The sequence below is a fragment of the Lissotriton helveticus genome, chromosome 8 (genome assembly GCF_964261635.1).
Source record: "Lissotriton helveticus chromosome 8, aLisHel1.1, whole genome shotgun sequence".
NCBI lineage: Eukaryota > Metazoa > Chordata > Amphibia > Caudata > Salamandridae > Lissotriton > Lissotriton helveticus.
Genome location: NC_136069.1, coordinates 232,168,640 through 232,195,354, shown reverse-complemented (window position 1 = coordinate 232,195,354; position 26,715 = coordinate 232,168,640). Strand labels below are relative to the sequence as shown.

At 43.1% G+C, this 26,715-nt stretch overlaps 1 protein-coding gene across 3 annotated transcripts in view; it reads right to left on the bottom strand.

The window, feature by feature from the left end:
• CEP57 (centrosomal protein 57) overlaps positions 1-26,715 on the bottom strand; it is a 447,591-nt gene that overhangs the window by 221,953 nt on the left and 198,923 nt on the right. For all 3 annotated transcript variants that reach the window (XM_078656986.1, XM_078656987.1, XM_078656984.1), the window contains exon 5: positions 22,622-22,738. In XM_078656986.1, coding sequence (XP_078513112.1) covers positions 22,622-22,738 — 117 coding nt within the window. The remainder of the gene's footprint in view (positions 1-22,621; positions 22,739-26,715) is intronic.

Below are 26,715 nucleotides of genomic sequence, written 5' to 3'. Positions count from 1 at the left end.
AGGGTGGAGATTGGTGCCCCGGGGTTGCTGCGGGGTCCCGACGCCCCCGACTGGAGGATCGAGGTGGGTAGCGAGGAGCACAGACGATTGGGACTTTCTGCCCGGCTCAGAGAATTGATTGCGGGACTATGAGGAGCTGCGTCCCACCGCCTCCGCCTGGGTGGCCGCAGTGAGTGGCGAGGAACATGGGTCAAGGTGTCCTTTTACCCGGCTCCGGGAAGAGATTGCGGAGCTGTGGGGGGCTGCTTCCCGCCCCCTCCGCCTGGAGGATCGTGCAGTGGGCTGAGGACCACGGGCGATTGCGGCCTTCTGCCCGGATTCCAAAAATAAGCTGTGGGACTGTGGGGCAGTGCGGACTCCTCGGGCTACGCATGCGGGGAACGTTTGATTGGGATCCCCGCCCCCCTGAACGCAAGTCCAAATCTAGTGTATTTGGCCCCCAAAGGGTCTAGTGATTCTGGGCTGGAGAAGCGGCACTTTATGAGAGCCATTGACATATCAGCTCTCAGTGTTAACCTGTATTGCCCCAAGATCTTGCGGGCGACTGAGGATTTGTGTTTGGTAAAGGAGCTGGGGGCCGATGGAAGATAAGGAGCACTTTAATGGCCGGATAGACGCTGGTTCCGCCCGGGCTGGCTGGAGGCGGCTTCTCTGTGTGCTGTGTGCCACCGGCGCCTGAACCCTCGAACATATGCCAAATGCCCTCTGGTTACTCGATGGTCTGCCACTTTGGGGAGGCAGAGGTAAGCCACAGATAAAAAGTGAACGCATATTTGTGGCGCACTGTCCAGCTGGTCGGAACGGCACGTGAGGAATGGGCACGGCTTCGATAAAACGCAGTTCTGTAAAAGGTGATCAGGGCATGAGATGTGCAACGGAAGATGGAGGTGCTGTATACTGGAGTGGTCAGTCCTCATCTGAATCCCACTATGCTGTACCTCATTTGAATATATTCTGGTAAAGGAGTATACCCCACGCATTCCTGCTGATTACCCGTGATCTGTTGGATCTGTCGAGAATGATCTGGACCGGGAGAGCGGATATGACCTAAATGAAGTTCGGGGGTGGCGTAATTGCATGTGACCGATTGGAGAACATCGGAGAAGACGAAGTGATTGGTGACGCCACATTGGGAATGTGCTCACTCTGATCTGGTCTAGTGATAGCTTGCGACGATATGGCGGCAAGACTGAAATCGGACAAGCCCCTATCGCGCTCCTCCAAGGGATCCAGGACTATCCAATCAAATAGACTGGATCCTTACACCTTCCCTAAGGGGTCCCCGGGGGAAGTAAAGAAGACGCCATCAGTGGGTGAGGAGGTACTAACTGTCCCCATTGAACCAACACTAACGGATCTTATGGCAGCCATTAATGGGGTGCAGGCATCACTGGGTCAGAAGATGGAAGCCCTCGATGCTAAGCTAGACACTGTTACAATCGAGATGGGGACAATCCGGACAGACCTCGCGAAGACCAATTAGAAGGTCAAATCACTTGAACTTAAGACTAATAGCCTAATTGACGATGTGAGTCAGTTGCAACGAGAGGTGCAGGACCTCAAGACCTCCAGAGCTCTCACGGATCGTAAACTGGCTGTATATGAACTAAAGGTCAGGCGTAGTAACATCCGCATTCTTGGAGTACCCGAGAAAGCAGAAGGCCAAACACCGGATCTGTTTGTTGAAGTCACTTGTCCTTAACCATCTCAAACCTAAAGGACTCAGTAACCTGTTCAGCGCCCCTTCACCCTATGATCGCAAGGGTCCTGAATTTTCGGGACAGGGATGTGATTTTACAAGCTGCACGAAATGGACCCCCCTTGAAGTATGAAAGCACGACCCTCTCCTTCTTCCCAGACTTTACACAGATGGTTCAGAAACAGTGTCAGAACTTCCTATCAGTAAAGAAAAAAACTGAGGGACAAAGGACTAAAATATGCACGATGTTTCCGGCCCGACTGAGTAGAACTAAATGGGAAGGCCTGGTTTTTTGACAATCCTGAGGTGGCGGCAGATTGGTTGGAAAGTGTGATTGCGACAGAGAAGGAGGGCCAAGACCGGGGCGCAATGGAAGAACAATAATACTGTGAAATGGTGACAGTGGGTTTAAATAGTAATATGATGTGGTCAAGGGATGGAATGGGTGTGTATTGTTCTCCCTTGATTTGCTATGTCTGCATAGGTGCTGCAAAATATTGACCTGAAATGGGGTGGCTGCGATGGAGTTTGGAGCGGGGTGAGGTGGTGGGCGAGTGTAGGCCCTCCCTCTATTTTCTACCTCTAGTTAGTTGTAGATTAGTATTGGGGTGAAAGGGGGCAACAGGCACACTGCTAGTTGGGGATGCGCGCAAGCGACATGCAGGGGTGCAGGGTGGGGGTGGGGGGAGGAGGGTTGAAGAGATTTTTGTATTATTGTATGTCACATTATTGGCATTTGGTTTAATTTATTCTATGTTTTGTGTTACCGACGGCATCAGTATATTGAATTTGATTAGCATGCAGCAGACACCAGATCATTTTTCTTTTTCTTATGATTTTTTTAAATATATTTTTATGTGTTTCATATCAGCAGATAGTTATACAAAACATACATCGTCGTACAACAAAACATGAAAGTCCGGGTGGGCAATTATTATATACATAAATACAGAAAAAGAAAAAAAAGAAAAAGCAGCCATACAATGTTACAAGCATATTAGAAAATGAATCGATCAGAAAAAATGAAGAAAACCATAACAAGAGCATACCACAAATCAAAGCCATTTGAGATAGGAGCCCCAAGATTTCGACCAAATGTTTTTTTTTCCAAGCCCTTCAATTTATATATCGCATTCTCTAGTTGAAATATAGGTAATAACCTTGATTGCCAGTGATGAAGAGCTGGTGGATCAAGGTCAAGCCATCGGAAGTAATACAGGATCGATATACTGACATACAGATAAATAAGAAGCCTTCTTCTGCCCTTGACCTAGTTCCAAATTGTTCTGACTGAATTCCAAAAATTACTAATTCAGCGGAAGGTTCAACTTGTATCCCTAAGCTATTATTTAAAAAAAATTGAACATCCATAATGAATTGAGATAGTTTGGGGCAACTAAAAAAAATATGAATAGAATCTGTAGCGATGTAGCTGCATCGATTACATCTATCACCGCTTTTCGATTTCCATTTGGCTAATTTAGCGGGGGATTAATATAAATCAAAAATAGACATAAAGTGTTAGCTTTTAAATGAACCATTAAATAGGGTGTTGATTGATAATTCAATTGCTCTGGACAAATCTATTTTTTCTTTTTGTAATTTTCTTTTTCTTCAAATACGCATAAATCATTTTGAAGCCTGTTTACCATCATCTCATATATTAAACCAATTCTACTTCCACTTCTACTGGTTTCAAGTATATCAATTTTGTTCATCAAAGGCTGTCTTAAAAGACCTTTAGAATCCAAAAAACTTCGTATTTGAAGATATTTGAAGAAATCGATTCTAGAGAAATTATATTTTTGCTGTAAATGGGAATAAGAAGCAACTTGATTCTCATGATATAAATCTCCTAATGTACACACTCCTGCAGAATACCATCTTATCATTGTTTGGCCTCTAAAAATCTCAGGTAAAATCTGGCAATTCAATAATGGTGTATAATAATTCAGGTCAGGGCAAAAATTAAATCTTTTTTTGAGCTGTTTCCATATTTGATGGACAGTTTGGATGATTTTAATTTTTTTTTTTTTTTATAATAGCTGGGCTCAATTATTCTCACCAGACATTGTCTCACTTCTTTCCCCAAAGCCATTTCATAAATTGAGGGCCTGATTGATTCATCTAGGGTGGTATCTTGAAAAATTAAAATCCCCATGTATTTTAATAAAGCCGCCCAATAATACAGCCGAAAATTCGGTATCCCCCAGCCTCCTCTGGTCCTAGGAAGAGTGCACCATTTCAGAGCTCTTCGGGATCTCCGATAACCCCAGAGGAACTTGGAGATCATTCTATCTATCTTGCCAAAGAAATTAGATGGAAACAACAAAGGTATCGTGCTAAACAAATACAAACATTTTGGAAATATTAACATTTTTAATACGTTAGCATGGCCGTATAAAGAAAAATGTAAATTATTCAATCCCTCCAGAGTTCTGTAAGCTGAATTTAATATGGGGTCTACATTAAGCTGTACAATATCATTTATTTTGGCGGATATTATAATGCCTATATAAGAAGCTTCGGCAGAAGAAGCCAAATCACATGGACGGCCCTCTGCCGAATGAATCAACGGAGTTTGAGACATTTAATTTGTATCCCGAGAACCCCCCGAATTCCTGAGCCAGTTCTATTATCTTGGGTAAAGCTCGTTTGATGTCTGAAGTGGCAATAGCGACATCGTCGGCATACGCGCGAGACCTTATATTCAGCCTGATGTATTTTCATGGGGACAATACCGGCTTCTTTTTCCAATCTATTCAAATAGGGCTCAATATATAATGCAAACAGCAACAGGGAGCAAGGGCAGCCTTGCCTCGTCCCCCTTGTTATTGGCAGAGTATCAGAGACCTCACCAGCTATTTGAATTACAGCTTTAGGATGGTTGTATGATGCCAGTATTGCATTTAGATATTCTGTAGGAAAACCCTTCGATGCCATCACAGACCACAGGAACTCCCAGTTGACGATGTTGAATGCTTTTTCAGTATCCAACAGGGGCACTGCGACCGGGAATCCCGTGGCCTGCGCCCAGTCTAATATAGTAATGATCCTTTTAACATGATAAGTTGTGTCCCTATTCTGGATAAACCCATGCTGTCTCTTTGAGACCAGGGTAGGCATAAAATCGTTTAATCTATTAGCTAGAATTTTAGAGAAAATCTTACTGTCTGCAGTAATGAGAGAGATTGGTCTATATGACCCTAATTCAGTGCCATCCTTCCCTTTTTTTAAAAAAAAATGACTATAGTGGCCAAAGACCATGAAGCAGGTGGGTAGCCCAAAAAGGCCTGACGAAATACTTTAAGAAGCTCGGGTTTTAGCAAACTACGGAAGATAAGGTAGAATTTGAGCGGTATATTATCTGGTCCCATTGCCTTCCCAGAGGATAGACCTAGAATAGCTTTTTCAATCTCTTCCCAAGAGATAGGGGCAGCCAATAAGATTGTTTGTGCTTCCAGAAGTTCTGCGTTATCAAGATTTTCAAAGTATTCTATATTATTTTTTCCTATACCACTACCATTGTTAGGCTCATTATATACTAACTGATAAAAATCCCGAAACGCTTTTAGAACCCTGGCTTTAGATTCCTGAATTGTACCGTACAAATCAATAATTTTTAAGATGTTATTAGAGGCTGCCTTCTGTCTTAACCTTTGGGCTAAAACTCTGCCCGTTTGTTCATTCAGTTCATAGCACTCTGTCTTATATTGCCTGTATTTGGATGCAATCTGATCAGCCAAATGAGAATAAACGGCTGCACGTTTAATAGTTAGATCACGTTGAGCATCTTCAATATCACGACCTGATTTAATATTTTCAGCCAACTTTATCTCTGCCTTCCTTACCATATCAGATTCTTCCTTAAAATTGTTCAGTCTGGTTTTTCGTTGAAAATTGGAGTAGCTAAGAGTTTCACCCCTGATTATTGATTTAAAAGTATCCCAGACAATTTGAAAAGAAGCTGTGCCATTGTTACACAAAAAAAACTCCGCAATAATTTTAACCATATATTGAACATAATCATCATCCAATAATAAGTTCCTTTGAAACGACCAATTGGTTTTAAAACACTTGGTTTGGGAAGACAATTGGATTTCAAGCATTAAGGGGTTGTGATCTGATATAAGTTTTGGAAGAATACCAATATTGGCTTTCTCTATAAAGTCTTGAGAGATAAAAAAAAGAATCCAAGCAGACACATTTTTGGTGGGGGACAGAAAAAAAGCTATATCCAGATTCACTTGGCCGGAATCTATTCCATACATCAACAAGCCCATTCCCTAATATCAATTCACGAAGTGCTCTAAAAGTCTGTTTGTTCCTACCTATATACTTACTGCTTGTTCTGATATTAAACCCAGCGTCAATGTGAATATTTAAATCCCCACAAAAGATCGTCGGTTGTCACCACAAAGCCAGCTCTGAATTAATCAAATTCATTAACTCACAATCGTCTAAATTCAGGCCGTATACAGAACAGATAGTGAACCTGTTTTCATTGTACTTAAATTCTGCCAATCCCCATCTCCCCCATTTGTCTGCTAAAGTTTTGACACACTTCCCTAAACCTCGTTTCATAAAAATAGCAACCCCTCTTTTAATCCCTGTCTGTTTCGAGCAAACTAACAAATCTAGACCCAAATTTTTCAAAAAGTTCCTCTTGTCCCATGAAACGTGCGTTTCTTGTAAACACAAGATGTCTATTTGTAATAACTGAATTATTTTGCATAGAATTCCCTTTTTTTAAAAATCATTAAGGCCATTAATGTTCAAAGTGCAGATCTTTACTTTCCTATCCATTCTTATTAGTCACATAGAAAATAAACATGGCTTGCTTGTTTTGGTTAATACCACAAAAACACAAAAGATACCCATTCTGACGCCCACTCAATGACAACTACTGCTGACTTATACCCTACCCCCCCACCTCCACCAGAACCCCCACACCGTCACCCGTCCACCCCCCGCCCACCCATCCCACCACATGAGGCACAAGGACCATAAGTCCCTGAGAACACAGAGTGCCCCCTCACCCCCTTTCTTGGTCGGAAAAAGAGATTTCATTATTAAACAGATCAATCTTTAACCAGTTTATCCGTGTTCACCCAATAAAGAAAAAAAACCAAGAGCTTAAGGCTACAACAAAATCTCAGTCAAAAAACAAGCATAATTCAACAAGCATTTACAATTATTATTATTATTATTATTAAGCGTTCTTATATAGCGCTCAATTACCCGTAGGCATCTCGGCGCTTGCCTTGGGAACCCGTCCTGGTTTTTCCCTGTGAGATACCCGTACTGGGCATCTCCAAGGTGAAAGCCAGGCATCCCGCCGCAGGGGGGGCCGTAGTGGAGATTAAGCAAGCTAATGCCCAGAGCTGCAGAGTGTGAACCTGTGACTCGAGTAGGCACCGAAACGAGAATTATCGAGTCCGTGGATATTTGGGCTCAAGACCCTGCCGCGTCGGGAATTGAACCCTGGTCCCGGGTCTGACCTCTGCTTCAGGGTCTGCCGCCTCTAACCAGTGAGCCACACTTCTCCACAGTGAGCCACACTTCTCCACAATGCAACGGTTTCGCCTTTGACAAAGTTAGAGCTATTAGCATTGTAAATGACAACATTTTTATTTATGTGTTGGTTTTGAAAGAAGATAAATAAATGGCATTGCCATTTACAATGTCAATAGCTTAATCCCTCGCAAATGCGAGACCTGTTGGATTTGCACCCCCACACACACGCACACACAGAGCCACACACACAGAGCCCCCACACACACACACACACAGAGCCCCCCCACACACACAGAGCCCCCCCCCACACACACACACACAGAGCCCCCCCACACACAGAGCCCCACACACAGAGCCCCCCCCCCCCACACACACACACACAGAGAGCCCCCACACACACAGAGAGCCCCAACACACACAAAGAGAGCCCCCCCACACACACAGAACCCCCCCCCCACACACACACACACACACACACACACAGAGCCACACACACACAGAGCCAATCAGTGAACCCCTGAAGCCCAATGCTACTTAAATAAAGTATTTCCTTTTATATTAACTAAAGGTCACTGATAACTTGTCCCCTTAACGCAACAGTTTCTCGCGTATAAGCATATCAGACAGCAGGAGTTACTACGGCATAATGACATCGGAAGGATGACAGGCCGAGTTGGCCTTACCTGAATTCGAAGGTGTAAGTGCAGATCACACGTAAATCAGGAGCATGAGTTCACTCAATCACCCACTTTATTTAAATGACTGACAAATTGGCAGCTCTTTGCCAGCTGTCCCTCAGAGGAGGTAATTGTCATCAGCAAAAGGCTTCAGGGAAAATATCCCGCGATTTAACGTGTGGAAAATATAAGCCTTACAACCAAAACAAATCGGATAGGATCCTGCGGTGGGGGTGTGGGGTGTTCAAATCACAAAGATCTGCATTCCGAGAAACAATATTTCAAACTAGGCAAACTCTGAGAAACAAAACAGTTTAATTCAGCCATTTACCAAATGGAAATCCTAGGCAAATAAGAAGCCACTGTATTCAAAAGTCTTACTGGCCATAACAGCTCTGATGAATAAGACTCTAAAGAAAGAGTGAACCACTTCAGATTACAAAAGCTTCGTGCAATATGATTTAAGCAGTCAAAGGGCAATTTCTGGACACGCCAGCGTCTAATAGTTGAATGCAAAGATAACTCCATACATAGAAGCTATGGACCAAACTTGTCAATATAATGTCATGAAAGGGTCCAATCAGATCTTTGACCTGTCACCCAGGAGAATTCAAAGATGGTTGATGCAAGACTATACACGACAGATATGAAAAATGCATTGATAATTTGAACTATCAATGTTTCGCCTCGTCCATCACCAGTTTCTGAACCCCCCTGAAATCCATACTTGTTCCTTTTAACAAAGATTTGATAGTAAGTAGTGCGTTTGTAATGTAAATGCGAATGAATGCTATTTATAAATGTATTGTTGGTTTGTTTACATAAACAATCCCCAATTCACCCCTTCAAAATATTTTGAAGTAAGGTAACAGACATCCGAATCCTGAGTCCAAAATGCAATGTGTTCTCTAGTGTAATATTTTGGTGACCTCTAGTCAAATAAAGATGCTCTGAATACGAAGCTGTAGAGAATGTGGACTGTTAGTTTCCCGCAAACTTAAAATTAAGATGATAAAAAGTGAGCTTGAGACAGACAGGCACCACAGATGCCAAGTAGTTCTATCACGCGTGACAGTCTTTTGCTTATCAGCAGTAGTAGCATATTGGAACGTACAGCCAATAGCTGCAACAGAAACGAAGATAGGAGTCCTACTATCCAAGGTACTCGTGGATAACGCAACAGCTCTGTTTAATGGAGTCGTGCGTGACAAAAAGGGGTAACTTCGCAAAGCAAAGTAGAAAACGCACAGTGATACATTATCCTGGTAACTGCAGAAGGGAACAACTGAACATTTAAATCACCCAAGAAACATGACAAACCGCACATGCACGGTGGAACTATATAGATCACCGTAACTGATTGAAATGACATAAAGAAGCAACAACTGTTGCTACAAAGACAACAGGGCGTCAGACTCTTGGAATGTCCTGCCTGCATGCCAACCTCATCCCTCCAGTACCTGCTACGGGCTGCCCCCGGCGGGGGCAGTTGAGCCAGCGGGGTGGGATCTTCAGGTGGGACATGCTGCTGGAGCTGAGCTCCTTGCCACTTTGTGCCGGCAGCTCGGTCTCCCCTCTAAGAGTCTATGTCAGGTCTCGTGCCTCCGCTAGTGTGCGTGGTCTCGTGCCTTAGCTTAAGGCCCCCTCTGTCAGTGGGCGCCAGTCAGACTCGCATTGTTCGCTTCATTCACAGTGGGACTCAGATCCAGCCACAAAAACAAACGCGCCAAACTCCCAGCGTGCACCGCGGCCGGCGACAGCTTCCAGCTCCAGAGCCGCCGCTTCCGGGCGAGACTCGCCGACAGCTGAAGGAAGGGGGGAGACGTCTCTGCTGTCTAGCTCGTGTGGACACCCGCACCCCGCTGCAAGGACTACTCTACTGATTCGTTTATATCCTCGGCCACTTCAAATAACGCTCTTTAAATTGGACAAGGTTACAGCGAGCTGCTTAAAGAGTAATAAAACAGCCTATATAAAAGTCAGCAGGGGGGTTTGTAGCATATCGTCCTTTGATTCCAGAGAGACCAATTTCAACTGATGAAATGTGCCAAGTAAAAAAACAAGTCAGGTCCCGGGCCGGCAGCCAACCACAGCGCGGCCCGGGGAATGGCGTCACGGGGGTGTCCCGGGCCGGCAGATTCGGGGGCGTGTTTTTCGTGCTCTCCCCTTCCCATTGGCTAGAAGGTAAAATTCCAGCCAATGGGAAGAGGAGAGGGCGGGACTTAAAAAAAGACACGGAAACGCCCCCGAATCGCGTTCCGAAGGGGAAATAGTGATTGACAGCCAATCTCTTCCAATGGCTAGCCTCCATTTATGGAGCTAGCCAATGGAAGACAGAGGCGGGACAAAGCCCCATACTGTAGGATCAATAGAAAGCAGGGTTATCAGCATAGGCCTTCCAGAAGGCTCCTAAGGAATCCCCTTCAGGAAAAAAAACATAAAAAGAGAGCCAGAGAGTTCGAGCAAGGGCGTTTAAGTTCAAATTCATAATGTCATCAAATATTCCTTGGCCACTATCTCGGGAAAAAAGAATTTAGTTTGGCCTTTAACAGTAAATTTGTAACTTAGCTGGATTCTGTAAGTACACAACTGCCCCTTTTTCCTGAAATCCTGCTATTAATTGACGTAAATCCCAACGTTTAGAGACAGTTGTCGGAAAAAAATCTGGCCGAACGAAAAAGCTACAGCCCTTTGCAGATCTCTGCTTATCTGGTTTAGTGAGGACGAAAACTGCCTCTCTTGCCAAAAAGTTATTAAATCTGACCAAAATTGCTCTGGGCCGTTCCACCTCTGATTGCTTGGTTTTCTAAATTGTGAAGGGGAAACGATGCGCCCGTTCAATTACTATTGGCCAAGCCGAAGAAGTTAACTCTGGGAATGACTCTTGAAAAAGCTCACAGACAAATTTACGTACATCGGGCCCCCCATATCTTCTGGAACACCTAAAATTCGCAGATTGTTCCTGCGTGACTGATTCTCTAACTCTGTGAGCTTAAAGCTGATATCATCACGTTGAGCTTTTACAGAGTTAAGCTCTAACTTTTGTGCCGCAACCTCATCCTCTAACGCAGATATCCTAGTCTCTGCTTCAGTGACCCTTGATAATATATCAGTGCAAATTTTTGCGACTCGCCTGACAGCATTCTGGACCTTACGGCATGTCGCTTGTGTCCGAGCGATTTCTGTTTTAGTTTCAGCACTGTGTGCCATCAATCATGGCTAAAGTCACCTCTTGATCAGCGCAAGGTTCATCAGATCGATCTTCTCCGAGACAGCCAGGTTGAGATGAAGCTTCCAAAGACGCGCCACTAGGATCAGATGATTTATTCCTCGTACTGGTGGACCTCCTAGTTATGTTTTTTAACGGTCGTCGCAGATCCAGTGGAGGTCTCGCTTATTTTGGAGTCATCATGAATACTACTATCACCTGGATAATCTGCCCAGTCCTTGTCAGTACTCTCGTCGGATGAGTGATCTGACATTGAAAAGAATCTATCAGCAGTCTCTTGAAAGGCCAGAGAGTCAGGGCACAGAGTCTCAGCAACCACAGATAATGTTATTTCCTCAGGAGACAGATTCAAATTAGCAGAGCTATCAGCAGCTAATCCCACATCTCCACGAACTCCATCTCCCATAATGCCGCTGACCGGTCTTTTTTCAGCAGTTTTTCCAGAGTCAAACAATAGCATTGCTATAGCCGAGTTAAATAATGTTTCTGTAGAATATTCCCCCTCTTGAGTTGTCTGGTTCGATAAGCCCCCATTCATTTCCATCACAGAGGTCGCAGCAACGTCAATTAACAAGCTTTCAGATCGCTCTGATAAGATATTTTTCATTAATTGATTCTCAAACATCTCTGGTAAAGTTTGTCCTACATTATGTGTTTTCGCGCTCTCCCCCCTTTTTATGGCTTAAGACAGACTCAGGCTGGACTAACGACTTATCGGCGCCGCTTGATACACCCGACTCACCCGCAGCTCCAGCCTCGTCGATACGTACAGCGTCAGGCTGCACAGAGGTTTTCAGTTAGAGGCTTCTGGTGTAACCGGGGGCTTCCGAGGCGGTTTAGGCGGCATCCTCGTCTTAGAGTCGGCTGCTCCAAACAGGTAGAGTCCCGGAGAAGAGGGAGAGAAGCGCCACGTCGGTACTCGGAAAAAACCGAGAAACAGTAGCGGTGAGACCATAAGCTGATAACACGCCAGGGTCAGAGCGCTGAGAAGACACACCGAGTATTTAATACGAAGTCCAAATTGCACGTATTTTTCAATACCAGGCTCAGGTTGCAGAGTCATTTAGTCAGGTTATAAAGCCGGTTAGGTGAACATTGCAGCTTGCTCCTTTTTAGACCAGGAGCAGAGGGACAGGCAGCTCACGCAGCTAATGCAGCTGCCGCCATCTTGCCTCTCAAGTGGGCGGTGATTTCAATGCTGTAGTTTCTGGAGTTTTGGATAGATACCCCCCACGAGATACAGGGCGCGCCCATAGATGGTTGCTCGACTTTTTGGATGCAATGGGTTTGGTTGACAGCTGGAGACTGTTTCACCCATATAAGAAGCAATACACTTTCCACTCTGGTTTACTTGGCAACCTCTCCCGGTTAGATTATTGTCTGGTTCCAGCGGCTCAAGCATCCTATATTATTGAAGCGGTTCATCTTGCTAGGGGCATCTCTGACCACTCCCCACTTTGGCTCTGGGTTTGTATCGCATCGAACTCTGCAGGTAGGATTGCCCCTATTAACCCATAGTATATGCGAAATCCTAAAATCCGTAAGGACCTTATAAAGGCTCTAGATGATTATTTTATAGATACTGAAGGCCCGGTATCCTCTTTGGTATCTCCTTGGGAGGCATTTAAAACGGTTATCAGGGGTCAAGCTTTATCATTAATAGCTGGAACCAAAAAGGAAAGAAATAAAGAGATTGTTGAGGCGGAAACTGAGATTGGAAGACTGGAAGGAGGAATTGGAGCAAGGGGTGACACGAGCTAACTTACATATTTTGAGCCTAAAACAACATGATTATAAATCTTTGGTCACTGATAGGGCCAGAGCTCTCAGCAGAGAACAGAAGGGAAGGCTCTATGATCTCGGAGATAAGGTAGGAAAGCTAATCGCTTGGCTGGACAAAAGAGAAGGGGCCAGGCGTGTTGTCCCAGAACTTGTTACAGACGAAGGGGAGTTGCTTATAGACCCCCAGAGTATAGTAGATAGCTTTGCGACTTATTTCCAAACTGTTTATGCCTCGGTCTCGGATCAAACGGAGGAGGACTCCCATTTATTGCTTCGTGATACAAGGCTTCCTTGTTTGTCCAAGGAGGATAGTGACTTGACGGATAGTCCCCTGACTTCTGATGGAATAGCTCAAGCTATTCGCTCGTTGAACTCGGGCAAGGCGCTGGGACCTAACAGACTCCCAAGTGAACTGTACAAACTCAGACCAGATAGACTAGCTCATTACCTTAAAGGTATGTTTGTTGAGGCCTGGGAGAAGGGAATCCTGCCTAGGGACCAGAGAGTAGCGTCGGTGGTGGTAATCCATAAGGAAGGTAAGCCAAAGACTAAGTGTGCCTCGTATAGACCTATTTCTTTATTAAATGCGGAGCCCAAAATATTGGCCAAGAGCCTCTCTAATAGACTGATAAAAGTGATTAGTGGGTTGATCCACCCGGGCCAATCAGGATTTATCCCCCATAGAAATACTGCCTTGAATCTAAGAAGGTTACATGGCGTGATTTGGCAATTATACTAGGGCTTTAGGACCATCGAATTCCGAAGAGACCCGTTTTTATTAATTTTTAATAACCAGATCTGACCCAAGAATAAAGGGAAACCAGGGGTCGGATCTAGGTTTCTTATATTTAAGTCCCCCTGCCTTCATCTAATAAAGAGCTACCCAACACTGTGGTTGAGCCCACCCCGACTTTTAGGGGTCGGGGTGACCCGATGATGAAGCATGACACCACTAGGGTGTGTGAGGGTAACTAAAAAAAGAACTAGTTTTTTTCCCCTACACAACAAGGACATGATTAGCATGATCCCAATTCCCTGAGTGGTTAAGTGCATATTCCATACCACAATAGATGCCAGCCCGTACGATATACACTAATTGAGAAATTACTTTGAACAAAAAAGTGTAATTGGAGTATTTTTGTGAATTTTACATGGCGTGATAGCCAGAGCTCACACTCTGCAGGAACCAGCCGTTATCGCTTCCCTTGATGCAACTATGGCCTTTGATACCGTTGAATGGTCCTATTTATGGGCGGTCCTGGCTAAATTTGGACCTGATTTTATTGGCTGAGTGCGGTTATTATACGCTGAGCCGCTGGCCCAGGTAGTGGTTAACGGACGAGTCTTGGCACCCTTTCGTCTGGGACGAGGCACTAGGCAGGACTGCCACCTCTCTCCTCTCCTTTTCTCCCTGGCTTTCGAACCCCTGGTGGCTTGGATCCGCTAGGAACCATCAATCCGTGGAATACGATGGTCCCCCGAATGGGAAGATCGGATCTCCTTCAATGTGAATGATATTCTGCTTTATTTGACCTCCCCTCGGAAATCCCTCATGGTGGTATGCGATGTTCTAGCCTCTTTCGGCAAAAAACTCCGGACTCTCCATTAACTGGGGGAAATCTATATTCTATGTCCTCAGTGGGGAGGCCCCAGTTCTTCCGAGGAATTGTCCTATCCAGATTAATAAGAGTGGATTCAAATATCTCGGTATTTTTGTTTCTCTGGACCTGACAGCTAGATATGTTGAAAATCTTCTTTCCCCTTTGCGGAGGCTTAGGAGTAACTCCACTCATTGGCGAAGGCTTCCGATCTCTTTGTTGGGCCAGGCAGCCCTCTTCAAGATGATGTCTCTGCCTCGCTTCCTTTATGACCTTCAAAATACTTTAGACGTAGTGCCCGCAAGTTATTTCCGCGAGGTAGAAGGGCTACAACGTAGTCTGCTATGGGAGGGGAGGCCCCGTATTGCTTTAGCTAAGCTGATGCTCCCGTGGTATGACAGAGGTATTGCCCTCCCAGATATCAAGCGTTATTACTGGGCCTCCCAGCTGGCTGCTATTAATCATGGAACATATGGGCCCGTCGCCCATCCCGGATACGCTATGGACAAATGGCTCCTCCCGGGTGGTAGTTATAACAGGGCACTGTATTCTAAGCCGGTGAAGCTTGGTCACACAGGACCGACGAAACATGCAGTGAAAATCTGGCATGATGCCACGAGTTCTCTGGGGTGGAAGGACAAACTGACACTTGCAACCCCACTTTTTGATTCGGAGCGATTAGGTAAGCTGTGGAACACAAAGGGATTTAATAAATGGGAGCTGATAGGGATTTCAACTATTAAGGACATGTGGGGCAAGGGCCGGATTAAATCATTCAAAGAAATGCAGGTAGAGTTTGAGCTTTCAGGCTCTGAATATTTTCGCTATATGCAAATTCGATATTCATTAACGGCTGCTCTGCCTATGGAGGAGGAGCTACCGGAAGCGTCGCTTCTTGAGGATAGAATCTTAGATGGTCATCTCCCCGACAAAACGATCTCCCTGATCTATAAGAAACTACTCAATAATAGGGCGGATATACTTAAGGAGCTGAGGGTTAAGTGGACACGAGATGGAATAGAATTGGATGACGAAGACTGGCAATCGGCTGTGTCCTCTCCAAAAGTGGTTGCTATTCCTGCAAGATTGCGACTGGTACAGTTAAAGATACTGCACAGGGTCTATGTCACGGGCCCCCGCCTTTTACAGATGGGGTTGTTGGAAGATGGATTGTGTAGACGTAAATGTGGCTTAGTGGGTACTTTCTTCCATATCCTCTGGGAGTGCCGTTAAATAGCAGAGTATTGGAGTAAGATTCATAATACTGTTCAAGAGGTCACGGGTGTCTCTTTGTTGCCGGAGGCGCGAAGGTGCCTTCTCAATATATGGGAACCTACTGATCTTAACACTGCACAGACACAGTGGACCACACTTGGCTATATGATAGCGAAAAGAAATATCGCCCAACAATGGGGTGCTGAGTTGCCTCCCACCCTTGAAAACTGGAAAAAGGACTTAGACTGGAGTATGTTCCAAGAAAAAACTGTGTACACGGCGATCGGGCGTCCCCGAAAATGGGCCTCAATTTGGAATCAATGGAATAGGTATAGAGGAGAGATTTATACGCCACCTAGAAATTCAGTATTTGATGTTCCCCCATCCCAGTGAAGCTTTTAATAAGTATGTACTTTTGTTCTGCTCCCACCCTCTTTACAAATGTACTGCAGATTATAATGTGATTAGTCTGTATTGTGTCTTTCTCTGTTTGATGCCTTGATTTAATAAAAAGAATTTTCCACAAAAAAAAAGCTTTGATAACTGGAATTTTAAACACCAACATGTGTTGTCTGTTTTCCAGATATGCTGCAATAGCTGCAAGATGTAATCTTATAGAACTGTATGCTAACTCTGCAGTTTGTAAATGCAATAGATAAAGAATAATCGTGTGTACCTTTGTATGAGGAATGTCGGAGTGTTGTTTGTGGCAGAACTTAACAAAACGTTTCCATTTTACTGCATAACACTTTCTTGTGGTAGGTTTATGAACCTCTTTAAGAATGTTCATACAGGCCTTAGGTAAATTTAAGTATTCAAATTCTAAGACTTCAGGAGCCAAATTGAAAGATTCATTTATTTGGGATGCCTTAGTGTCCCATGGTTCAGTGTGACAAGGTCCAGGTTGAGGCGAAGCTTCTCGTGTGGGCCTAGAGACATCTCCAAGAGTGTTGAAAACCATGGTTGTCGAGCCCATGTTGGAGCTATTAGTATCATGGTGAGAGATGTCTATCTGAGTTTCCTGGATGTTGGAGCTATTAGTATCATGGTGAGATGTCTATCTGAGTTTCCTGGCCACTAATGGAATTAGTGGGAGAGGTGGAAAATTGCATGCAAATATCCCTGACCAATACATCCATAGAGCATTGCCCTTGAATTGATGGTGCCTATATCTGCTTGCAAAGTATGGGCATTTTGTGTTTTCTTTTGTTGTAAACAGTTCCATTTCTGGGAAACCCCACTATTGAAGAACATTGTGGTGAATCTCCCATTCATGGACCTGTTGTTGCGTTCTGCTAAGAGTTCACAATGTGATTGCTTGTCCCTGGGACATGTTCTGCTAGCTGTTGAATGTTGTGGTATATGGCTCACTTCCATATTGTTTACCCTAAGTGAGCTAATTGGAGAGAGTGGGCCCCCCCACTGTTTTTATAAATAATACATAGTTGTCACATTGTCTGTTAGAATTAGGACAACTTTTGGCTGTAGGTGAATTAGAAAGGCTCTCATTGCTAGATGAACAGCTTGCAGCTCTAGGTTTGTTTTTTGTTTGTTTGTAAAAGCTTTACTTCGACAACTAGTGTCATAAAAGCATAGAATACATTTTAAGAGGTAAATGCAAAATAAGCATATCAAACAGCAGCATAATAAAAATAATATATACAAGCGAACCATCCAGGTGCACTGTTGTGCCCTTGGTGTAAAGTGCAGTTACCACGATCAGCTGGTTGAGAAGTTAATACACATCATGTCAGTAAGAACGTACATTAAATACAATAAAAACAGAAAGAGAGGGACAGCGTGGCAATTCATCTTGGGTAGGCTCAGGTTGCATCCCCTATCAGACCTAAGAAAATCTTCCAACCCTCCTTAAGGTAGCAGCACATAGGGTTTAAAAATAAGGACAGAGTGCATAGGACTGGCATACGATTTTAAAACTAAAATAAGCAGCCTTTAAGCCCTTAAGTGATTGCGTATCAATGTAGTTCCGTAGAGTGATGTGCTATTCGTGCCAAGAAACATGCATCCATGACCATGAAACTTTACCACACAATATGCGAAAAAGGGTCTGGGATCAGACCTAAGGATGTGCAGTGCAACGCAATAGTCCCGTGTGCCCAGATGCCGGCACAATGGTTTTAGCCACTTGGCCCTCTTGATGTTACATGCTGTTCAAGCAAATAGAAAGTGGGCAACAACTTCTATCGGGGCCCTGCAGCATGCACAGTCCTTTTCGCAGCTCTAGGTGATTGATATGGAGAGGTTTCTGTTTGGAGTCCCACTCTCCCTGAATAGTGGGGTTGTGTAGATGTGCTCCCCAACCTATCAGGGAAGCATCTGTTAGAACTATTTGGGGAACTGGGTCCTGAAACGGCCGCCCTTTGGATATATTCCGTGGATTCCATCATATGTGCAGCTGTTTACCAATACTAGATTGTGAAGTTGACCCAGTGATAGAGTCCAATCGTTGAGAGAAACATTGATTTAGATGTCTCATATTTAGACTGGCATGTGGGACAATATGAATACAAGATGCCATCATGCCTAGAAGTCTGATAAATGTTAATGCAGGAGTGTAAGTTCCTATTTCAAACTGTTAAATAATGTTATTAAGCTGTGTATTTTGTCTGTGTTTGGGTATGCTATGCTAAAGTGGTGTTGAGCATGGCCCCTAGATACGACTGAGTAGCTGCTGCTTGTAGAAGAGATTTTTGTAGGTTGATGGTAAACCCTAGTTGATGTGGTAATTTTAGGGTCTTTTGAGCGTTTTGTTTGCAAAGATTGAATGTGTTTGCTTTGATTAGCCAGTCATCTAGATAAGGAAAGACAAATATGTTTACTGCTTAGATGTGCTGCTACAACTGTCAACATGTTGTGAATACTCTTGGTGCAGTGGTTATGGCAAAGGAGAGAATCTTAAATTGGTCACGCTTTCCTAAAAAGTAAAATATGAGGTACTTCCTGTGTGCAAGATGAATTGGTATATGAAAATAGGTGTCCTTTAGATCTAAGGTTGCTATGAAGTCCCCTTTTTTCTAATAAAGGGTTGATCTCTTGTAGAGTAACCCTATAGAAATGTTCTGTATTATATAATGATTTAGTGGTCTGAGATCTAGAATGGGCCGGAGGGTTACATCTTTTTGGGGAATAAGGAAGTATAGTGAATATGCTCCTATCCCGTGATTGCGGAACTGGTTCTATTGCTCCATTTTGCAACAGAACTGTTATCTCTAGTTGCAGAAGGATTTGATTTGTATGGATAGTTTGTGTTTGGGAGGTGGGATATTTGGAGGATTTGTTATGAGCTCCAGACAAACACCATGTGGGATAATGTCTAAGACCCAATGGTCTTCTTGTAATTGAATTCCAAATTCTTTTTTTTTTTTTTTTAAACAGTTGAAGATACACCCAACACTTATTAGCTGGTGTGGGGTAAAGGTAAAGAAGTCATTGTTTGGTATTGCCATTTGAGGAACAGGTATTGTTTCATCTCCTCTTCCTTTAAAATTGTTCCCTCTGTAAGAACTTCTGGTGAAGGTTTTTGTTGTAGAGGTTTGTCCCCGATTTTTATATTGTGACGCAGAGGTATTTGTGGTAACTATTCTTGCCCCCTATTTGTAATTGGGCCTATAAAGGAAACCCCAGTAGTTGTTAGTTTGGATAGCTCCCATTGATTTTGCTACCTAAGTGTCCTTCATTTTCTCAAGGGCTGTAACCATTTGAGGGCTGAAAAGATGGTCTTTATCGAACAGGAGGTTTAATATGGTTTGTTGTACATCAGGTTTGAATCCCTATACCCTTAACCATGCATACCTGCATATTAGGACACTGGAATGTATACCCCAAGCAGCAGTGTCAGCTGCATCTAGTACACAATTAATGGAATTGTTGGAGATAAGCTTGCATTCATTGACAATTTCCTGACCTCCTTTTCTGTGCTTCTCTAGGAGGTATTGGAGAAGCACCCCCATTTTGTCCCAGTGGGCGCTGTCATACCTTCCAAGCAAACCTTGGGTACACGCCAATGATTAGCTGCTTGTGCCACCACTCTTTTCCCAGAGGCATCCAAGAGTTTGGATTCTCTCTCCTGCGGTGGTGCATCTGCCGTTGTTTGGGAGTTAGCGCTTTTTCTTACATTGGACACCCCTAAAGAGCCTGGGTTTAATTGACCTCTAATAGAAATGGGGTCTGATGGTAGTGCTTTGTATTTTTTGTCAATGTGTGGAATAATTATCCTTGCTTTGACTGGGTGTTTAAAAATGTCATCAAAGTAAAGTGTCATGCCTTTGGGCAATGGTAAATATTGTGCCCTTTTTTGTGCAGTAGACAGTCTAAAAAATATCTTTATATTGAGGCACCTGATGAAATGTGGCTGCTCTTGCTATTAGATCCTGATAATCAGATGCATTATCAGGTTGTGTTCGACGACTGGGATATAAATCAGGATCAGTGCTAGTGTGCGGGTCAATAGTATAATCATCCCGGGGATCTCCTGGTTGTGTATCATCTGGGATATCTTGAGCATCCCCTACTGTTGACTGAGGAGATATGTTAACTGATTCAGACAACTGTGGTGAGTGAGGTGGTGGAGTAGGTGGTGGATGTGATGTTTGTGGTACAGGTGAGGTGGGAATGTAAATATGAAATCGACTAGTTACAGCATCCTTTCTCTTCTTCTTTAGTGGTTGAACAGGAGTGCCCAAAGCTGCCTCAAAACTCAACTGCTTCTTAGGAGTATGTTGTTTCCGTGACTGTACCATTATTTTCTTGATTCCTTGCTGAATTTGGAGTGTTTTTTGTTTCAGATCGAACTTTTATTTCAAATCTTTTTTATTTAATAATGCAAAGAATACAAAGAATACAAAAGAATACAAAAAAGGATAATAATGCATGGGTGAATACATAAGGTACTAACATAAAAGTGATATAGCTAAGATACATATCACGGGAGAAATAAACGTAGCAAATCATTAACAAATAATTCACAGTTGATAAGCATTGAGCATAATATCCATGCATAAGATATTGGTCCTGGAGAACAAATGTAATGGATGATGGGGGGAGAAAGGAGAGGAAGGAAAAGAAGCGGGGGGATAAGACAAAGAAAAGGGGGGACCTGAAGGAAGGGAACTTTTGATGTAATTACTAGAGGATTTGCTGCGGAGGAGATTTCGGGTTGAAAACTAAGTGTTTGGTGGTGGAAGCTTTGTCTACGATAGAGAAACATTCCGTTCCGAAATAAGTCTTTTTTTGGTGCAGAGACCGAAGACCCGGGTGTTGTGGTCACAGATGGAATGGATGTAGAGGCCCCTACTTTAAGCTGAACTTTCGGTGCCGAGACGGATGGCGAGGCTGCAGTCATGTTTTCAGTGTGTGCCATGGCTTGTGTGAAGTGGAGATCCATGAGCAGTTTTTTCTGTGGGAACTGATGATCTGGGCTTCGGAACAGGGGTAGAAGTACTCACAGTACGGTGCTTCTGGGCTGGCTGAAGAGTGGCCTAGTACTCTTCTGATTGAGACTCTGATTCGGAATCATGGATGGAAAGGGACTCCTCCTGTGCTGCTGAAGCTTTTTCATCCTCCGCTTGGCGGCCGAATATGTTGGGGACATCGTCCATTTGTTTGCGCTGCGTATTGAGCCTTCTAGCACGTGGATCGCTAAGAGTCTTTTTGGACCGAAATGACTCACAGGCCTCACAGTGGTCTTCTCGATGTTCGGGCGAGATGCATAAGTTACAAACAAGAAGTTGGTCAGTGTGAGGGTATTTGGAGTGGCACTTTGGACAGAAATGGAACTGAGTGTGTTCCATTAGCAAGTCATTGTCTGAGAGCGCTTGAAATGGAGAAGTTTTGCCAGACACGGCGCAACCTTCGGGCAGAGGAAAAGAGCCGAAACACGCTAAATAGATTCTAAGTACTGGCAGTAATAAGATGGCGATCAAGACAATACTGTCGAAGGAGACTAACCGGAGCGCGAAATTCTACACCCAAACCCATCGGCGGAAAAAAATAATCTGAAGAGGGGGTAGATGACCATGCACAGTTTTACCAAGAGGAGTTTTACACAGCCTTGTGACTCAAAGAAAACTTCTTGGAATAAAAGCAACTTGTAATAATACGAACCCAACACCAGATGCTGGACTTCTGCAAAGCATGTGTATCTACAGCACAAAAGCCTCGAATATTCCGGTTCTCTACTTATTGTTCTAAGTAAATAATTCAAATTCTGTTTTAGTGGGGAGTGAATATTAGTTAAGTTCTGAACATCCAGGTATGGATACATAGCAGGCAATGTCTTGGCTATTGAGTGTGTGAAACAAATAAGATTTACACATACAGTTTTGTGTTGTTGGTGCATTGGTGACTTTTGATGCGGTTGTCAGGGAGTAGATACAAGCACCCCATATAGGCATTGAAAGTAAGTGGGACAAGATGGAACCCTGTGAACTCTGCAGGTGAAAGGGATATATTGTGACAATACTCAACACTGAACCTTGTACTTTGTGATAAATTATGAACTGTGTTAAATGATTTGTACATTATTATTCAACTTGTATAATGTATTGCTTTCTCTTTTGTTTTTAGTGATTTTATATTAGTTTTGTATTAGCTTCGCAAACAGCAAATATTTTATAAAACTGACATGGACACTGGAAGGGTAATGGAAATGTTGTTAACCCAAGCAACTCGGATAGGATTCCCTGGTCAAAATTAATTCAGGCAAAACAATTTTAGCTTGCATTAGTTTGCCATTTGTACATGAAGACACGTGACAGGATGACTGAAATGTAGTAATATGCCCATAGAACATTGATTAAACCTATTTGTCTGGATAACGTTTCTTACTGCTAATCACTGTGAGATATCAAGATTTAAAGAGAGATAACAACATACAAGCACTTACCTCAGCTACAGCTTGCATTGTGGTCAGGTTTGTGTACTCATGTTCAAGCACATCCAATTTTTCAAGTTTTGATTGGAGATCATGTTTTTCTAAATGTCTATCTCCTTCAACTGATAGCTGGCAAACAATACACAGATATTAAACAAATGAAAGACAAAACATACCTTCCTTGGTACTTTATGGCACATTCCTTGGCATTGTTCAATAAATACATAAGTAATCTACTCAGCAGTTAACCTGAACATTGACTAGTTTTCATTAACTCGATCGCATTTTTGCTGTTTCTTCCTTGACAGACATAGGATTGTATTTATTTCAGAATGTTTTATAAGTTTAACTAAACACAACAATGTTAAGACCATGAGAAAAGAAAGGAATAAAGGCAAACATTAAGTTAACATTACAAAATGGCATATGAAAACATGGTCATATCCACTACAAGGAGGAAGTCTTACAGTAGTAACAATCAAGCAAAGCACAATCTGTAAAGAGAACATTAGCAAACTTTGATGATTAAGTTCTGAAGGCCGAGAACTAAATAGAAGTGAAACAAAGTATGAAATTCAATACATACGTTGTTATTGTGCTGCGAAATTCCAAAGAGGAGTGATTAGATAGAGCGGAAATGAAGACTACCACAAGGTGGTTCGATTAAGAGTTGTGGAGTATTTTGAGGTTTATGGAAGTTTCATTTTTGCAAGACACATTCCCAATATAGGATGTTTAGAAGATACTAAAATTAATTTTTGAAGTATTATGATGTCTGCAATTCTGATCAAGGTCCACCACTTCTCACCATGTGTGGATTTATGTTATTCAGGTTTTTCCAGTTGTATAGCATTGTTTTGAATGTAAATAAATATCAACAGGAGAGCAGGGTCGTTCAGTTTGGGTGGAGAAGAGCTTGGTGTTTTACCCAGCGCAGTGAAGAAAATGTTTTGGGAAGGAATGCCTTAAAAAATAGAAAAGATGTAGGTATCAGAATAAATTCAATAAAGAACAGTGAAAGAATATGTGAGTGATGCCTTATGTCTTTGTTACCGTTCCAGCACCTATTCCATTCTATCAAATTGGAGCTGGTATAGGCAGGTTGGTGTCCAGAATGCCTTACATAGGACCACCAATTCCGTTTGAGCCTAGGAGGGAATCATCCTGTTTTTGAACAGCATTATCTACATCTGGGTGCAGTCTGTATATCCAGATTGGTTAGTATGCAATCTGCCTTTCCATTCAGTTTGAGTGTGTGCTTACTGGCAGAGTATAGCATATATTTTTAAATCTATATGATTTACTCTAAGACGTTTTGAGATTAAGGTGGGAAGGGAATGATCTGCATCAATATCTTTTTGTTTTAGAGATGGCGATCTTTAATTTAAAAAAGGTGTAGAATTTGGAGTTCTGCAAAGAGAAAATATTTTAAAGTTCGTTAAATGCGGACGGGCCATTTTTAGATTCCAGGTGTTTAATCCAGTGGATTCCTTTTGATATCCAGTTTTCCCATATTAAGGTAGTCCTGTATTCTAAAAGTTTCTTTAGCCATACTGATGCAAGGTTGACATTTTTCAATCTAATCTTTAGTTTTGAATCAGTTCTGAATTGGGAATACTCTGTGTCCCTAATTGGTTTCGAGAGAGCCGGTGTAAGTTTATGGATGGTGAGATAGGGCATTAAATAGAGATTCTCTAAAAGGTTTCTAAATTTCCAGCCAGAGTGGTTGGTAAAACGTATCGGACGAGAATTAAAGGGCTTCCTGCTTGAAAGGGAAAGCTGTTAGGCAAGATTCTAAGTCTGCTAGTTTAACACTACTTTCATTTTTTGCAGGAAGTAGCATTTTTTTTCTTCTATTAAAAGTAGTTTTAAAGCACATGCTGAAGAAGTCTTTAGATAGCTGGTCAGTATCATGTTATTGACAGTTAACTACTGATGTTGCCATCATTTTTATCATTTCAATTCTTCCCATCAGCAATGAAATTTCGATGGGGGGGGCATATTTTCAGCAAAATTAGATACATTTTTAAGGTCTAACTCAAATATTTTAATACACAAAGGTGATGGGAGAAAGCTTGTAATGAGTCTAACCACTGGCAATAGCTCAAGGTAGCACTCAAACTCAGTTATTTTGCTCACTGTTCCACCTCGTTTGGACCCAGCCACAGGGGGACATGTATGCTTTCCCAAAAGGTTTTGTAAAATCGAGCAATAAAACCCTCCATGCCTGGTGCTTTGCCAGTCTGTACACTTTTAAATACTTAAAATGTTTCCTCAGTATTAATTGGGGGAATTAAGCTTGTTCCTCTTTAAATAAGTGAGCAAGGGAAGGTTAAGATTTGCTAGGCATTTTTTGCAATCTACTGCAATTTTTTATATTTTCTGAAAATACTTCAGTATAGAATGTTTTAACATGTTGGCTATCTCTTGTGTCTTTGAGTTTACTGCTCCTGCTTTGCCTGATTAAAATTGAAATAGACCAAGTTCAATATTTCCATAAACAGGAATTTAGTAATTTCCTGGCTTGGTTAGTGTTGAATACTCTTAGGGATGTTTGTTTCGACATTCAGTTCCAGCCCTAGAAATTGGAATATTGTTGATTCAGCTAATTATATGTAGAATCTCTGTGGCATATTTCCCATTTCTTTTATATATTTTTCTCTCTCTAGTCAAGTGACAAAACGGTCATCTACTGGTTTCTCTTCATTGAAGCTACTAAGAAACATCCACCTGCATCTCCCACACCACTTGCGCTCTCTAACTGTCCAGGTATCCATCTATAATAATGCCCTTTTTAGGTCGAGCCTAGAGGTAGCGCACATGCGTTGCTGTGCGAGGCTGTTGTACTCTCTCTGGGAAGTTTGAAGACGCCCACCTCTTGTACTTGGCTGCTTGGTCCGCCTTCATAAATTCTAGTTTTAGTTGGGGAATAGAGTACTGTTGTCCCTTCTAGGGACAGTTTTGTCCCGCCCTGGCAAACGCCCGTGCTACGTGGATCCTTTCAATATGAGCCATATCTTCTGGTAAGTGCGCTACTTTTTCTTTTGCGTTGGCTTGTTTTATGATTCCCTGTTGTGTTTCACTTTGCTTATGCCCCCTCCCGTTTTTGTATTCCTTCGTTCCCGCTTCCTCCCATTGTCCGTGTTCACTTTTCTCCCGCCCCCCTCCCGCTGTTGTATTCCCTTTTTTCCAGCCCCCGTTGTCCATGTTATCTTTCTTTCCGCCCCTCTCCCGTTGTCCATATTCCCTTGGCCCGTTGTCCCCCTACTAAGAAAATTGTTCCAAAACCACTATTACACACAGGTGCAGCACTCACAGGGGGAGAGCTGAGCGCAGGCTTTCAGTAGGTCCCGCTCCGGCAAAGAGTCACTATCAGAAGAGAGTGCTTTCCCGCCTGGGCGCCGCCGCCATCACCACCACTACTCGGAGCTCGCTAAACCGAGCAAATCCTCGTCGCTGAAGTCATACATGTTGTTGCTGTCGCTTAAAAAGAGCAGCGCGTCCCTCTGTCTTGCAGAGACTTGAAGGCGTCCCACCAGGCACTGCTAGAGCTCAGAGCCATCTTCAGACGAGACCAGCGTCGAGCAGGATATAAGGATCAGAGGGCGGGGCGTCTAACAACGTGAGATGTTGAAAGATACTTGATCCCCTCGGTTTACAGTGACATCGCAACAACATCGCCAAGTATCGGCTAAGATCTCAACTCTATTGGTATTTTGTGTTGACTTTCTTCCCGCCCCCTACTCATCCGTGGCCCACATAGCCATAACTGCCTGGCTAAAAAAAGCTATTCTACTGCATAGTTAGACACTTATGAGGTCCCACTGGTGAGGCCTACTGGCTATGCCAATGCTTGTTCTGGGTATACTTGGTAACTTAGTCAAAAGGCTACAAGGAATCCAATCTGCCATGGCCAAAGTGGCTCGGACTCCTTTCACTGGCTCCCACTGTCTACAAGAATCCATTTTAAACCTCTCTACATGGTCCAAAAGGTGATCCAAGGAATTGGTCCTCTATACCTCCAACACAAACTTCAAAAGGCCGGCAACTTCAAACTGTTTATCTCTGAAACAATCTTCCCTCTCTCTCCCTGCTAATGATCATTT